The following is a 14731-nucleotide window of genomic DNA, read 5'->3' on the forward strand; positions in this document are numbered from 1 at the left end:
TTCATCATATCAGTGTTGCACCACAGGATGGTGCATTTTAAACAGCAGTAATTTAAGGAGTTCATGCAGGAGCTTCAATGTTTACTAAGTCAGCACAAAAAGGGCTGAAGAGCTGGTTTAAAGCTCTCTGTCAGGTGTAACTGTGTTACAGAGTGAGATCATGTTCAGATCAATGGCGACACTTGTGTCTTCCCCAAAGAGCATACAAACACAGACACAAATGTAATATACGCGCTGTTTAATGGAGGCAGGAGTGTCATATTGCAGAAACATCCCTCTTGTGTTCCCCCTGTGAATCTGAAGCAGGACATTTTAGAAGATGCATGAACAAGATGACAAAATAAATCCTCAAATTCTATATGACTTCCTCCACTTTCTGAAGGTTAATTATGCTATACACAGACGTCATTGATCTCATGTTCAGCGGACAAAACTACAACTTGCAGATAATTGCTCCGGGGTACTTTGAGATCAATACTGTGCCAACATATCAGGGCTGTATTGGAAAGTCTCTGTATGGGTGATTGCTTGCTCCATCAATCTGAGCCATTTCCTAGTTGCTGCCCTGCCCTGCTCCTCTTTGTGTGGGAAGAGTACCAGCCAATTGAAGCAGACATTTTCCTCTCATTGTCAAGTCCTTTCAGGCTTTTTAAACAAAAAAAAAACACCCAAGCTGCTGGGGGAAGTTTTTAGAAGTCATTTTACAGACCAATGGAGTCATCAGTCTGAGTGGTTTGGGGTCTATGGATATCCTCTGGGGACCGGAAAGGCAGGCTCCTCGCCTTTGATGCAACATCAGGACCGACCGACCGCGATCGTAGATGATGGTAAGGAGATGGTGGTGGTCACAGGATGCTCTCGAGGAGGTGGAGATAGCAAAGGAGGGTGGTGGGACTCTAGCACTGCATTTTACTGGTTTCTCTGGTCGCACGGTGGGCGGAAAATTATTTTCAGCGTCTCCTTAAGATTTCTGGATGTTTTCTGATAGTTAAGTTTTGATTCTTCAAAAATACAGACAGAGAAACTTGATCCATATTGAAAGGTGGGTGTTTGTCTACTTGTTTACTTCTATTTGTCGGGTTTTATGTTGGAGCTAGGTGGAGGAAAAACTAACATATGCAGCCCCGACTCAAATGGATAGAAAATTTGTTATTGCATAATATTGATTTGGGGGGGGGGGAGTCAACATTTTAACAATTCATGAAGGCTAATTTGGGGATAATTTTGTCCTTTTTAACATCCGATTAAAGTGCTCAAAAGTGGCTTCCTTATCACATTTATCTGCACTTTTTAATGACGTATATCACTCTCAATATAAATATTGTTATTTACAGAAAGGATTAGTCATAGCTTTCTGTATTAGAAACAGAGACCTCAGATTGATTCTTATTGGGCGTTACTTCCACAGAGTCATCCAGGAGGCCATGTCAGGCAGTCCAGAGAACATCCCCCTGGGAGAGTGCACCCTCTCCCAGTCCAGGGACCAGCTGACGCCCCCGAGCCGCACAGAGAGCACCGTGTTCAGCATGTCCCGCAGCGATTCCGTCTGGACCACTGAGACGTCTCGCAGCAGTAAGTGTGAAGAATTCTGGTTCGCCATCCACCTAATGTCCACCGGGGGCAGCTTCCTGGCATGCGGCATCATCATCAGCGGCCTCTGGTTCGCTGGCCACTGCAGGAAGGTGACAAACATCCTGGGACCGGCCCTGCTGTCCATCGGGCTGATGGTCTTCGTGGTGGGCGTGGTCCTGATCCCAGTCACCAAGCAGAACAGGAAGCAGAATATAAAGAAGCCCATGACTTACTACAGGCAACCCCAGTTCAACCTGTGATGTTTGGAGGCCATTCAAAATAAGAAACTTTAACTTTAAGAGCACGCTGGATTGACATTTTTCAGCATGGGAGCCTCTATTAAGGACTATGTGTGGTGACGTTTATGTTTTATTTCTCCAGGATTGACAACACTAAGTGCTTATCTCAAGTGTGCATGATAACATTTGCATTAATAACCATGGCTGTGGGGAAAAGAAGGTGAGAGCACAAGGACAACAATGTGCTGCAATTATTCACACACAATTTAGCGAGAAGGATTCTAGAAAGCAAACTGTCCTCAAAGAATATTCATGAGGGAAAAGTGGGCAAGGGGGATTTCCTAATGCTGTGTGGTGCAGTGTATGCCCATTCATGAATAATTAAAGGTTTTGAGAGCTCATAATTGTCAGTTCCCGGTTTACTGTGTCTTGTTGCGTCCACTAAAGTCCCTACTGTGGGAAGGAGCCTTTGAATCTGGGTCCATTCATCCTCAAATATATGTAAAGGATAAACATTTGACTACTGTGACCTGAAAGCACATTTTCATAAGATTCAAATAGTATGGAGCAGGGAATTTTAATTGACCCCTTCAGACCCAGCATCCATCATATTGGACATGAAATATTCATTGCCATTGACAATGCACTAAAATTAGACTTTGCCTTATAGCAACTAAGCAGCTTGTATTTAAAGCACCTACACTCAATAGCTAGACTACTTGTATCTTCAAGCTTTACTGGCATGAATGTTAAAGTTAACGAAACATTATCGCTAAATCACATATTGTTGAATTATGTTTTACACCAGAACACTAAATAGATAATCATAATTTAGCAGCTAAAGAGACCAAAAGGTTTTTTTGAAGACATGGCAAAAGTCATCTTATCAAATGTAGAACGTAACACATTGTCCTTTACATTAAATAAAAACAGAAAAAGGGACCCCCACCCCATGTTGGTCTTGGTCACATGAAAGGGAAAAAGAAATAAAAACATTAAAAAGTAATAAATTAAACTAATTAAGAAAAGTAAATAACTAGAAAGAAAAGTAAAATAATAAGAAAGAAAAAAAGTATATGATATCAGATAATGGACTTAACAAAAGAAAAAAGAAAATCAAATATAATAGGGAAATAAAGAGGGCCGTATAGGAAAGGTGTAGTGAAGATCCCTAATAAATAAAATAAAATAAAATCTTTCAAGTGGAAAAAAGAGGTTAATCTCCAATATTTCATGGCCCAAATAACCAATTAACAAATAGGAAGTGGTTAATAATACAGTTTTCTGCACAGAGTATATGCATCCCATTCAGGAAAAGGCTGAGTCATGATGCTTTAACTGCTGCATATCAATTTCAATGTCAAATGACATGTTAAAAAAGGTCCTGTAAGTCACACCAGAACACTAAATAGATAATCATCATTTAGTATTTAGCAGTTAAAGAGACCAAAAGGTTGTTTTTTTTGTAGACATAGCAAAAGTCATCTTATCAAATGTAGACACATTGTCCTTCACATTAAATAAAAACAGAAAAAGGAACCCCCACCCCATGTTGGTCTCGGTCACATGAAAGGTAAAAAGAAATAAAAACATTTGAAAAAATAATAATAAATTAAACTAATTAAAAAAAATAAATAACTAGAAAAAAAAGTATATGATATCAAATAATGGACTTAACAAATAAAATAAAATAAAATATAATATGGAAATAAAGAGGGTCATATAGGAATGGTGTAGTGAAGATCCCTAATAAATAAAATCAAATAAAATCTTTCACATGGAAAAAAAGGGTTAGTCTCCAATTAACAAATAGAAAGTGGTTTATAATACAATTTTCTGCACAGAGTATAATGCATCCCATGCAGGAAAAGGCTGAGTCATGATGCTTTAACTGCTGTATATCAATTTGAATGTCAAATGACATGTTAAAAAAAAGGCCCTGTAAGTCACACCAGAACACTAGATAGATAATCATAATTTAGTATTTAGAAGGTAAAGAGACCAAAAGGTTTTTTTTGTAGACATGGGAAAAGTCATCTTATCAAATGTAGAACATAACACATTGTCCTTTACATTAAATAAAAACCGAAAAAGGGACCCCCACCCCATGTTGGTCTTGGTCACATGAAAGGGAAAAAGAAATAAAAACATTTTTTAAAAAAAGAAGTAATAAATTAAACTAATTAAGAAAGTAAATAAAAAATAAAATAATAAGAAAGAAAAAAAGTATATGATATCAGATAATGGACTGAACAAAATAAAATATAATAAGTAAATAAAGAGGGTCGTGTAGGAAAGGTGTAGTGAAGATCCCTAATAAATAAAATTAAAAAAAATAAAGTGGAAAAAAGGGGTTAATCTCCAATATTTCATGGCCCCAAATAACCAATTAACAAATAGAAAGTGGTTTATAATACAGTTTTCTGCACAGAGTATAATGCACCCCATTAAAAATAAATAAAATAATAAGAAAGAAAAAAAGTATATGATATCAAATAATGGATTTACAAAAATATATATATATATATATATATATATATATATAATAGGAAAATAAAGAGGCTCATATAGGAAGGTGTAGTGAAGATCCCTAATAAATAAAATAAAATAAAATCTTTCAAGTGGAAAAAAGGGGTTAGTAATATAATAATTAACCAATTAACAAATAGAAAGTGATTTATAACACAGTTTTCTGCACAGAGTATATGCATCCCATGCAGGAAAAGGCTGAGTCATGATGCATATCAAATTTGAATGTCAAAAAAAAAAAGGTCCTGTAAATCCAGCACCTTTTTGCATTATAGCAACCTTACTGTGGACTTTAACCTGACAACAAGTCAGTGTGCGTGTGTGTGTGTGTGTGTGTGTGTGTGTGTAAGCCTGGGGAAATCACTTGTTGATGTTCACTTTAGAGGTGGTAGGTGGGGCGTTTCTCTCCAGGTGCGCTGCTCAGCTCCGGTACACCGCACCTGAAGCATCCTCCTGATCTAATGTCTCCACCATGGCTCAGATAAAGTACATAGGATTATGCGTGTCTGCATTTATGTTAGCCGTCGCACTCGACGTCGGCGGTGTGGTTCTGCTCTTTGTCGGTATCTTCGCCAACCTGCGCCTCGACGGCCGCTTCTACGGCGACTTCTTGATCTACACCGGCTCTCTGCTCATCTTCAGCAGCCTGGCCTCCTGGATCATCTGGTACATTGGCAACGTGCAGCTGGACGAGGACGACGACGGGAAGAAGAAGAAGAAGAGGAGCAGCATCGTGCAGCTGGCCAGGAAACTCTCCGAGAGGTTGAGCCAGAAGCTGAAACCACGCGTGAAATATGTGGAGGATGGTGAGGAGTGCAGCAGCAGCCAGGTGAGCTCACCTGCTGATGCTGCACACATAGCCAGCAGGGTGACCTGGGGCAGATCCACAGCCTACCACAATGAAGGCTACGATGACTGTCTGGACTCTGTGGAGAAGAATATGGAGCTTGAACCAGAGGACAAACCAGAGATCTGAACCACCACCATGATGATGCCATGAATGGGTATACCTTCATATACAATAGATGCTTTAAATGTGGCCATGTCTGCAGCAGGATGCTACTGTAGAGAATATTATTATATGCTGTATTTCTCAGCCAAAACTAAGTGAAGAATATTATTATATAGCCAATTATTATATACTGTATTTCTGTATGGATGAGTGGATGGAAATAATGTTCATAGGTCAGTAATACTTAACTTTACAGGTTCTGTAAGTTATGGAAAGATTTTTGCATCTACTTCTGACAGGGAAAACAGATAGTTGGTGCACTCTCAATTAATAGTGATTCTTTAAAGACCCCATATTATAAAAAAGTGAGATTTTCATGTTTTGTTATTATAAAGCAGGTTTAAGTCCTATATAAATACTGTGAAAGTATCAAAACACTCAATCCACAGGGAAATACACACAGCTCGTATTCAGAAACTCTGCATTTGAAACAAGCTGTCAGGATTTCTGCCCATTCGTGATGTCACGAATATACAATATTTAGACCCTTAGCACAGTTTTAAATGTAAACATTCTAAATGTGTCCCAGTTTATTTCCTGGTTGCAGTGTATGTGAATGTCATCAGCTGACAGGACGTACACATGGACCCAAGCTGTTGTCTAGCGACGCAACTCTGTTGCAATTCCATTGCAATTCTGACAAAATGCGTTAAAACGGAGCGTTTAAGACAGAGGGTAGATACAGGCATATTCAGGCTGACAGTATGAGGAAAATAAAGTTTTTTTTTAACATTACAGCATGTAAACATGTTCTAGTAGAAACACAAAATACAAGTATGAATCTGGAAATGAGCATAATATGGGACCTTTAAGCCAGTGGGTGTCATGTCACCTGAACAACGGTCCACAGGCAAGCGTACAGTTCAACATACATGAAGAATTAAGTTTCCATAAACAACCATCGACTATTGATGAATATTTACTTGGTTTTAAATGGAGCAGTTGAGGAAATTCATTTCCATATTTTCCATTCAATTATAATCACATTTCATAGTTGTTTCCAAAAAACTTTTGTTAAAATGTGAACCTGAAACACAAATCGATATTATTTTTTTTGTATTTAATGTTATTAATTTAACTGTTTGGTAGTATTTTGTGTACATTTCCATACATCAAAGTCTAGATGATTTCAAAGTTTTGTCCACACTGCCAGGCAAGGCTGGATTACCAACCGGATTACCCCAGAGGGCCCCAGACTCTTAAGTGTCCGATATTTCATTAATTGAAAGTGTGTATTTACCACTGAAGCACATTATAAACTGAAATGATGAAGACCTGAAGTATAGGAGTGTCACAATATCAGATTGTCACTAAATGATTATCGTGGCCAAAATAATTCACAATAACAATATAATCGCAATATCTTTAGAAAATCTGATCAGTCAAATTCATCTTTAACTTTGTTTATTGTGAGTTTTGTCTCTTTTTTTGGCAAATTAATTACCCTCACAATACAAGATGGAGAGAGTCTGGAACCATAACTGTACATCTGAAATGATTATTTACACAACACAATATCAATATTTCATTGTTATATATCACAGTTACAGTATATAGCGGTATATTGCGACACCCCTAAACTGAAGGCAATACCTTCATTACCTAAACTTAAGGTCATATTTTACAGGGGTGCCAAGCTAGTTTTATGACCTTTTATTGATTCAGTTTATATTGTGCTTATGTTATTATTATTATTATGTTATTTCTATATTCAAACCCAGGCACGGAAAACTTGGGAAACATGGGGTCAATAGGGGCTAGCTGGTAGGTTAATCCAGCCCTGCTGCAGATACTGAATGTTTTATTTATTTATTTGATCCAAAAGGATATGAATCATATGTTGTTTCCATCCAACCAACAAGGTTAACTGTTCCTTTGTCGATTGTCCTCCATCATTTCAGCTTGCCACCTGTTCCAAATACCTTTAACCTATTTTATACCTGTTGTTTTATACCTGTTGTAGCTGCTAGCAGACAGCAGAGTATAAAGTCAAGTCATGTTTGCCCTTTGATTCGCTGTCAAAGCAACAGAAACACTGGTCAGACTGGTTTGTCTCAGTGGGTTTTGGTGTTTGTTGAACAAACATTGGAAATCCTCAACAGGAGATAATGTGTGACTGGTGTGTGACTGTATAAAAATACTGTATATCCACTAAGATGTATGTAGTGTATGTGGGAATAGGAGCCTCACAGACTGACCCACAAACTGGAGTCACAATAAGGACACACCTTATGCAAAATGTCACGGCCCTGCAGGGTTTCGTTTATTGCCGCAGCTGAAATAAACAGAGTTAGCATGACTGATGGACTTTAACCAAACTGCATGACAACGTTACAGTAAATAAAACATAATCCATCAGTGCTGCTGTGCACACCTACTATATGACAGGCAGGACAGCGAGTGAAAGCCGCAGAGCAGAGACAAATAATGGCAGCTTGACTGGTCAAACAAGCTGCTCACAGAGAAGTTTCCATTGCGTGTACTTCCTCTTTGTGACAGTCGCTTCACAATAGGTGTCGTTTATTGTGGTGATGCATGAACCGTGGATTATCAAATATTTAAGGAAGGCTTCAATGCAGTGTAAACACCCTGCGGAGCTGTTCAATATAAAGGCTGAATTTATTTCCCTCTGAACTCAAAGTGGGAGTGAAGTCAAGAGGAAGCTGATAAAAGATGCAACACACTGATGCAGCCTTCGAATCACTTTGGTGTCATTAGCTGAACAAAAAGATCAGGGGGGGCCCAATTAATTATAGCAGGCTTATCGCTGTGTAAACACAAGCTCAATGGCTGCTGATTACGAAATATATGTGCATAAATCTGTCGCGCGGCTTACAGACAATGGCTTGACGATGTGTCACATTATAATGACACATGAAAGATGCAAAACAAGTCAGCCCTGCAAAGGAATGAAGATGGACTGTGGGGCATTCAGCAGCTGTTAATGAGCAGCGCAACCAGTTGTTGTGGTTGGATACCAGTCTTCCCACCAAGTCTTGAGCTATGAAAGAAATGTGAGGCGTGCTGAGAGAGAAACACAATGATCCAGATGACAGGAGAGCACTATTTCTGGATGGACTTGTCACTCCTGTCAGACCTTCAGACGACGACGACGACGACATCTACCTGTCCGTCTCACCCGGCCCGGCTATGGAGCAAAGGAAGATCCCCATGGTCTTCCTGGTACTGGCTGTGATTTTCGACGTCGTCGGCCTCATCCTCTTCTTCCTCGGGATCTTCGCTCCTTTCAGTTTCTGGGACTTTTTCGTGCTGTCCGGACCTTTGTTGATCTTCTTCAGCCTGTTCTTCTGGATATTCTGGCACATGGGGAACCTCACCGTGTCTGACGACGAACTCAACCTCATCAAGACAGACATACTGTGACCACAGTGAAGCAGGACTGAGTCCGAGTCTGCTGGACTCCTTCAACAGCATGTGAAGGATGATGAGGAGGGGACTGGCAGGAACGATTGGAGCAGACGCTTCATCAAAAATCATGACTTTGTGAACCTTCGGCTCTCCTTGAGGTTTTGCCTCAGCGAAGGATGTGTGATAAAACCAAATCCGGGCAGAAACCCATTTGACTAATCCCTGGAGATAATAAAACACTCTATTCCATCGTTTGACTTCAGGGTAAAAACAACTTGTCATGTTGTATATGGACAGCAGAGATTCCTGGACTTTGTTGGAGTGGAAAATGTATTTCTCAGCACTTTCATTGGGAGGAAGCTTTTAACCCCGACCGACTTTACTGTCTTTCAGAGGCTGTGGCAGGTTCACTTTTAGAGCTAGAGTGATAGATATGATATACAACTAGAAAAACTTAAGAAATCCATTGGTACCAACCATGTCATGCTAGCTTGTCACGAAGGAGGCTAAATAAAGTTTCTGACCTCAAGATACTGTATGCGAATGAAAATGGGTTTTATGGGTACCCACGAGTCTCCCCTTTACAGACATGCACACTTTATGATAATCACATGCAGTTTGGGCAAAAAAAACATGCAGTTATTTGAATGCAGTAGAAAAGTGTTGTTTTCGCCTATTCTAAAATGGTGTATCTGAATATTTCTGCATTCTGAGGCCCATAAACAGTCTTGGAAATACATAAATTGGGTGTCACTGTAAAGCTGAGACTCGTGTGAATCCAATGAGCCCAATTGTATTCATGTGTGATGATGTTAGTCCCCATAGTTGCCATGTAATTGTATTGACACCATTTTTTAGAAATTTGATCTCACTGTATAAAATGACCTGCTGTGACCTTTAGGATAATCACAGCCTCGTGAAACAAACAAAGCCACAAACTAGAAACCTAGGGTATTCCAAATGTCAAACGTTGTCTCAATGTGGTATTTTGGAGGGATTACTGATCATTTTTATCAATTCTCGAGCCCCTATACACTTTTACTATTTATGACTAAGAGAAGTTGACACACAGTGCTGAGCTGCATCTCAAATTAATCTTCAGGTTCTCAGCTTTCAGATGATGTACACCACTTCTATGTAACATTTACTGTAGACCTGCTATCTCCTCCTAAAGAAAACAAATGTGTCTATTGTGGGTCTCCTAGGGTTAAAAAGTGCACCATAATGATGCCCCCATTTATGTAATTATTATCACATATGTATATGTTGTGAGTTGATATTTATATTTCAACATGTCCCTGTACATTTGTGTAAAATGGAAAAAGCTTTTGTGACTAAACACGCTTTAAAAGGATGTCTGTTGTTGTGTTCTTTGTGAAGCTGATCCTCCATCAAAACTGGCCAAACAGGCACTGTGGGTTTTTGCTCTCTGGGGTTATTTTAGTCAGATCCACCCAGTGTAGAGTTCAACAGGAAGAATAAACACGCACTCTCTCACAAAGGCCGAGGTATGTAAAGAGACAGGAAACATGCACCTTCACAAAGCAATGACGCTCCAGTAATTACACGTGCTATACAGGCTTTTGCCAATTAGCAAAAAAACAAACGTTGCGCTTCAGTTTGTTCACCACAACAACCAGCGAGGAGAATGAAACTAATACTCCTCCTCCACGCCCAATTCTTTCCCAGCCTTAATCAGCACTCAAGGCACCATTAGCTCCCTCAGACATGGAGAGTGTTATTAATGTGTCCATTTGGTTCCTGCTCCTGAGAGAGGAAATGGAGGAGAGGTGTAATGGGTCTCTCTCTGCAGAAGAGATGTATAGAAACCCTGCTGCTCAGCCCCTCCTCCTCCTCCGCGGGACACGGCGTTCACTGTTGTGCTGCAAATCCCCAAGTTGTCTTGATGGTATATGTCATTATAATCTTAATCACAACTCGTCTCGTCAATAGCATCTCCCGTGAGAGACGCAGATTACGAAAAGGGTCTAACATTACATAAACATCCTGGTTGGTTACAGCTTAAATCAAATAACAGCATGATGAGGCATTGTGCTCTTTTTGTAGGTATAACGCTGAGCAGTTATTAGGTTGTGAATCCCAATCATGTGGTTTGAGAGAGCTTTGGCTGACTCCCCATTAGCTGTGCCACAGCGCTCACTACTCTAGTGAAAATGGGATCTACTCTCATGGTGGATAAAACAAGTGCTTGTACCACAAGTACATGGAAAGTACAATAAGACAAACAGATAGATGGAGACATTACAGGCGAAAACATGGTTTTTTCGTGATCAATTTTGAGATTTTGGGCTATTTTGCTTCCATAACATGTCATCTTTAGTGGCAAGAAAACATCCAAAATACACATTTAGGTGTTTATTTTACTACATTGTCTCTTTGCGTCTGTATATTCCTCCTAAATTCACCAAAAGTTAACATTAGATAATGCCTCATTTGTATATTTCAACATAACATTTTCAGAAAACTTGTAATACAAAAGATAATTGTGTTAATGTGAGTAATTAACTTTAGAAGTTTCATGCCGATATACATCAGTTAGATTTTTTACCCTATTCACCTTATAGTTTTTAATATTTCAGATGTGGCTTCATTAGATAATCTTGATTATATGAATTATTTGCTGCAGATTTGTAGTATTAAAAGTAGTATCCAATTGCAAAAGCAATCAATCTAATGTGTGTGAATGTATTCAGAGATAAGGACATGTCCCATTAGGCAGCTCATATCGATATAAGATAAGAGATAAGATAATCCTCTATTAGTCCCACAGCAGGGAAATGTCCAGTGTTACAGCAGCAACGAGGAAAACAACAAGAGGCATCAGGAAAAAAAAAAAAAAGCAAGATGGAATATAATTAAGTAAAAAGCAGAAATAGAATACGTTGACAGACTGAACGGTTGATTTGTGTTGTTATAAGCTGCACTCTATGCCGTTATTAATAAGCAGATAAATGCTTTGTCTGTGGGCAGATAGATGTGTCTTTATGAAGGTGATGAGGTGATGACACATGTTCATTATTCTGCTATGTTTGTGAACACTACTTCAGCCTAAAAGCTTAAAATGGCTGGTGAGTTCATGATGTCATCTTTGGAGGATTGTGATGGAGCATGTCTCCCTCCAGTGGTTGCTGGAGTCCAAGTTACAGGTTAATGTGACTGATTCTCATGGGCCCTTCAACTATTCCCTACTAGAATAAAACAGAAATAAATATTATCCTGTTTTCTTTTATCCTCCTACTGAGCGGTGTTGCTATTTTTACTTTAGTAAAAGACCTGATTACTTCCTCCACCGCTATTATTAACAGGTGAGCTGCTTTGTTTTTAAAGATTATTCATACACACTTCTAGTATGCATTTTCAGATTTTTTAAAATCTGCCAGTGTTCTTATTTTAAATTCTGTTAAGAGAAGATACCAGAATGGAATAAGATACTATAAGAAAAAAAAAAGACTAAGGAATATGAATGAAATACAGAAAAGGGAAAGATAGTATGAGAATTTCAGTATTGTTTATTGAATATTACAATAATGTGATTTGGTAACTACATGTTCATCCCAATGTTGACCAACTAATAATTTTAGATAATTTACATATTTAATCTTATGTCAAACTTCCTATATTCAATTTATGTTTCTCAGCGAGGATCATATGTTTTCATTGAGATATTTAAAGTTGTAAAAAAGACTTTTGTATTTTAGTTCAATGCAGTATACAGCTTTGGGGTGGCAACTAAGAATCATTTTAAACATAGATTAATCTGCCTATTATTTTCATGATTTATCAATTAATCTCTTAATCTATAAAATGTGAGAAAATTGTGAAAAATGGCCATTACATGTTCCTAGAACCCAATGTCTTCAGATGTCTTGTCTGAACAAAAGTCCAAAAGATAATAATGAATTAAATACATTTACACTTAAAACAGCAAGTACAATTTGAAATGTAAAGTTTTTTATGTTTTTGCATGATAAATGTCTTTAACAACAAATCACAATCAAAACAAGTCATCCTTTAACTTTATTGTGTTATTCTTGACATTTCTCAATGAATATGTATTTGTATATTATCTGTTATATATAGTTATATACAGGGTCTAAAATAAAGTTTTTTCCTCACGTGCCACTGTGGCAGGTCACTGAACATCTCTACTAGCCACAAAATGATTTTGTCCGCCACTTCTGAAAACTGTCATAGAATAATGAACACACCACCATATGTATAAAATCTGAGTTAATTTCTTCTTTTTTTTACTTTTTTTTATGCAATCAGAACAGTGGGATCTGCCTTTGCATTTATCACAGAAGATGCATATCTTTGCAAATAAAATAAAGTATTGACTGAGTTCATCTTTGCATATAAACTATTAATTAGAAATCAATACAAGGTTTTTGAGAATGGAATGGCAATGTATTGCAATACTCAAAATTTTCAATATTTTCTTCCACCCTTAGTAAACACTGTGTCAGTGGTAAGACCAGTAGAAATATGGATCATGTAACCTTAATCCTTGACTATTTTTAATTTAGGAATTGCTTTAAAAAAATATTATTTCCTAGTATAAGGAAAACTGCCATGGTGGCCGGTAACCTGAAATGTTTACCTGCCACAGCCAACATTTACCCTGTATATGGCAGGTGGCAGGTGCTCATTTCATTCCCTGGTTATATATATATATATATATATATATAAATTTATTTATAGATGTTTGATATGTCAAATTAATCAAAATCAGATAACTTTTTTTGACTAATAGCTGATCATTTCAGCTCTATAATTGATGATTTCATGACCTTAGAGCCACAATGACTAATATTTTGTCATAAGTGGCAAAGCGTGTCATATTGCAGGAAACCATGGACACACAGAGGCCTTCTTTTTGATTGTATTCTGCCTTTATGATGATTCAGACCATGTTTTCTTTATTTATTTATTTACTGCCTTGCCTCTGTGGACATTTTCTGTCACACAAACGTAAAATGGCTTCCCATGTAACAAGCTCATTAAGATAAGATACGATATTCCTTTATTAGTCCCGCAGTGGGGAAATTTGCAGTGCACAGCAGGAAAAGGGGATAGTGCAAAAAACAAGATGCATCAGCTAACACAGTAAAAAAAAAAAGAGCTAAACAAAGTGTAACAAATTATGAACCATTTAAATAGAAGGAAGTATAAAAATAGGAGCAGTATATACAGTATTGACAATAAACAGACTATTAACAAAATTGCACAAGTGGAAAATGATATTGCACAGTGAGAATGAAATGAAATTCCACCTAAAAAAATCAGGTTATTGTCAGTTTTTGGTGTGTATGTGATTCATTAGATAGATAGATAGATAGAAAGATATATATATATATATATAGAGAGAGAGATAGATAGATAGATAGATAGATAGATAGATAGATAGGTATATATATATATATATATATATATATATATATAGATATATAGATAGATAGGTATATAGATATCTATATATAGATATAGATAGATAGATAGATAGATAGATAGATAGATAAATAGGTATATAGATAGATAGTAACTTTATTGATCCTGAAAGAAAATCAATTATTCTGTTGACTAACCTTGGTTTTACCTCCATGCTGTATTCAATGTAAAAAAAAAATCTGTTAATACCCTTCATCATTACTTTACACCTTTGTCAGAGGGGCCTTGACTGGTTGCACGCGCACGCGCACGCGCACACCGCCCTCACTTCCGCCCAGGCAGTCAGTCCCTCATGTTTACAAACAAGTGGCCTACAGATGGCAGGGTCACTCACTCTGATGATAACGAGGCCTGCAGACAGACAGGATAGCACAGGATTACAGACCTGCAGCATGAAGTAGGTCTGTCTGTCTGTCTGTCTGTCTGTCTGTCAGGTGCGACACGATGTGTTTGCACTGATTATACAGACTTGTAACCACGATCATTTAAAAAGATAGTTAACCTCAAACATTACAAAGTAACAAGATGCTGCAAAGGGGGC

At 37.8% G+C, this 14731-nt stretch overlaps 2 protein-coding genes across 3 annotated transcripts; both read left to right on the top strand.

Moving 5' to 3' along the window:
- The first annotated feature begins 253 nt into the window (after positions 1-253).
- On the top strand, positions 254-2215 carry LOC119502449 (phosphoinositide-interacting protein-like). 2 transcript variants are annotated; one of them, XM_037793435.1, is made up of 2 exons: positions 254-1042; positions 1409-2215. In XM_037793435.1, exon 2 carries the CDS (start codon positions 1425-1427, stop codon positions 1830-1832), a length of 408 nt encoding a protein of 135 aa, XP_037649363.1. In that variant the 5' UTR covers positions 254-1042; positions 1409-1424; the 3' UTR covers positions 1833-2215. The 2 variants fall into 2 exon arrangements, with proteins under 2 accessions (XP_037649363.1, XP_037649364.1); XM_037793436.1 differs by having other exon boundaries at positions 254-827.
- A 2585-nt stretch (positions 2216-4800) lies between these two features.
- Positions 4801-5741, top strand: LOC119501310 (transmembrane protein 238-like; the record flags this gene model as incomplete). The annotated part of the gene is made up of 1 exon (XM_037791608.1): positions 4801-5741. A coding segment is annotated over one exon (516 nt), but the record flags the coding sequence as incomplete, so codon positions are not given.
- Positions 5742-14731: the final 8990 nt, after the last annotated feature.

The sequence above is a fragment of the Sebastes umbrosus genome, chromosome 14 (assembly GCF_015220745.1).
Source record: "Sebastes umbrosus isolate fSebUmb1 chromosome 14, fSebUmb1.pri, whole genome shotgun sequence".
In the NCBI taxonomy this organism is placed as follows: Eukaryota; Metazoa; Chordata; class Actinopteri; order Perciformes; family Sebastidae; genus Sebastes; species Sebastes umbrosus.

Excerpts from the sequence above, each read along its gene's own strand:
- LOC119502449 (XM_037793435.1), top strand. The coding sequence starts at position 1,425 with ATGTCAGGCAGTCCAGAGAACATCCCCCTGGGAGAGTGCACCCTCTCC.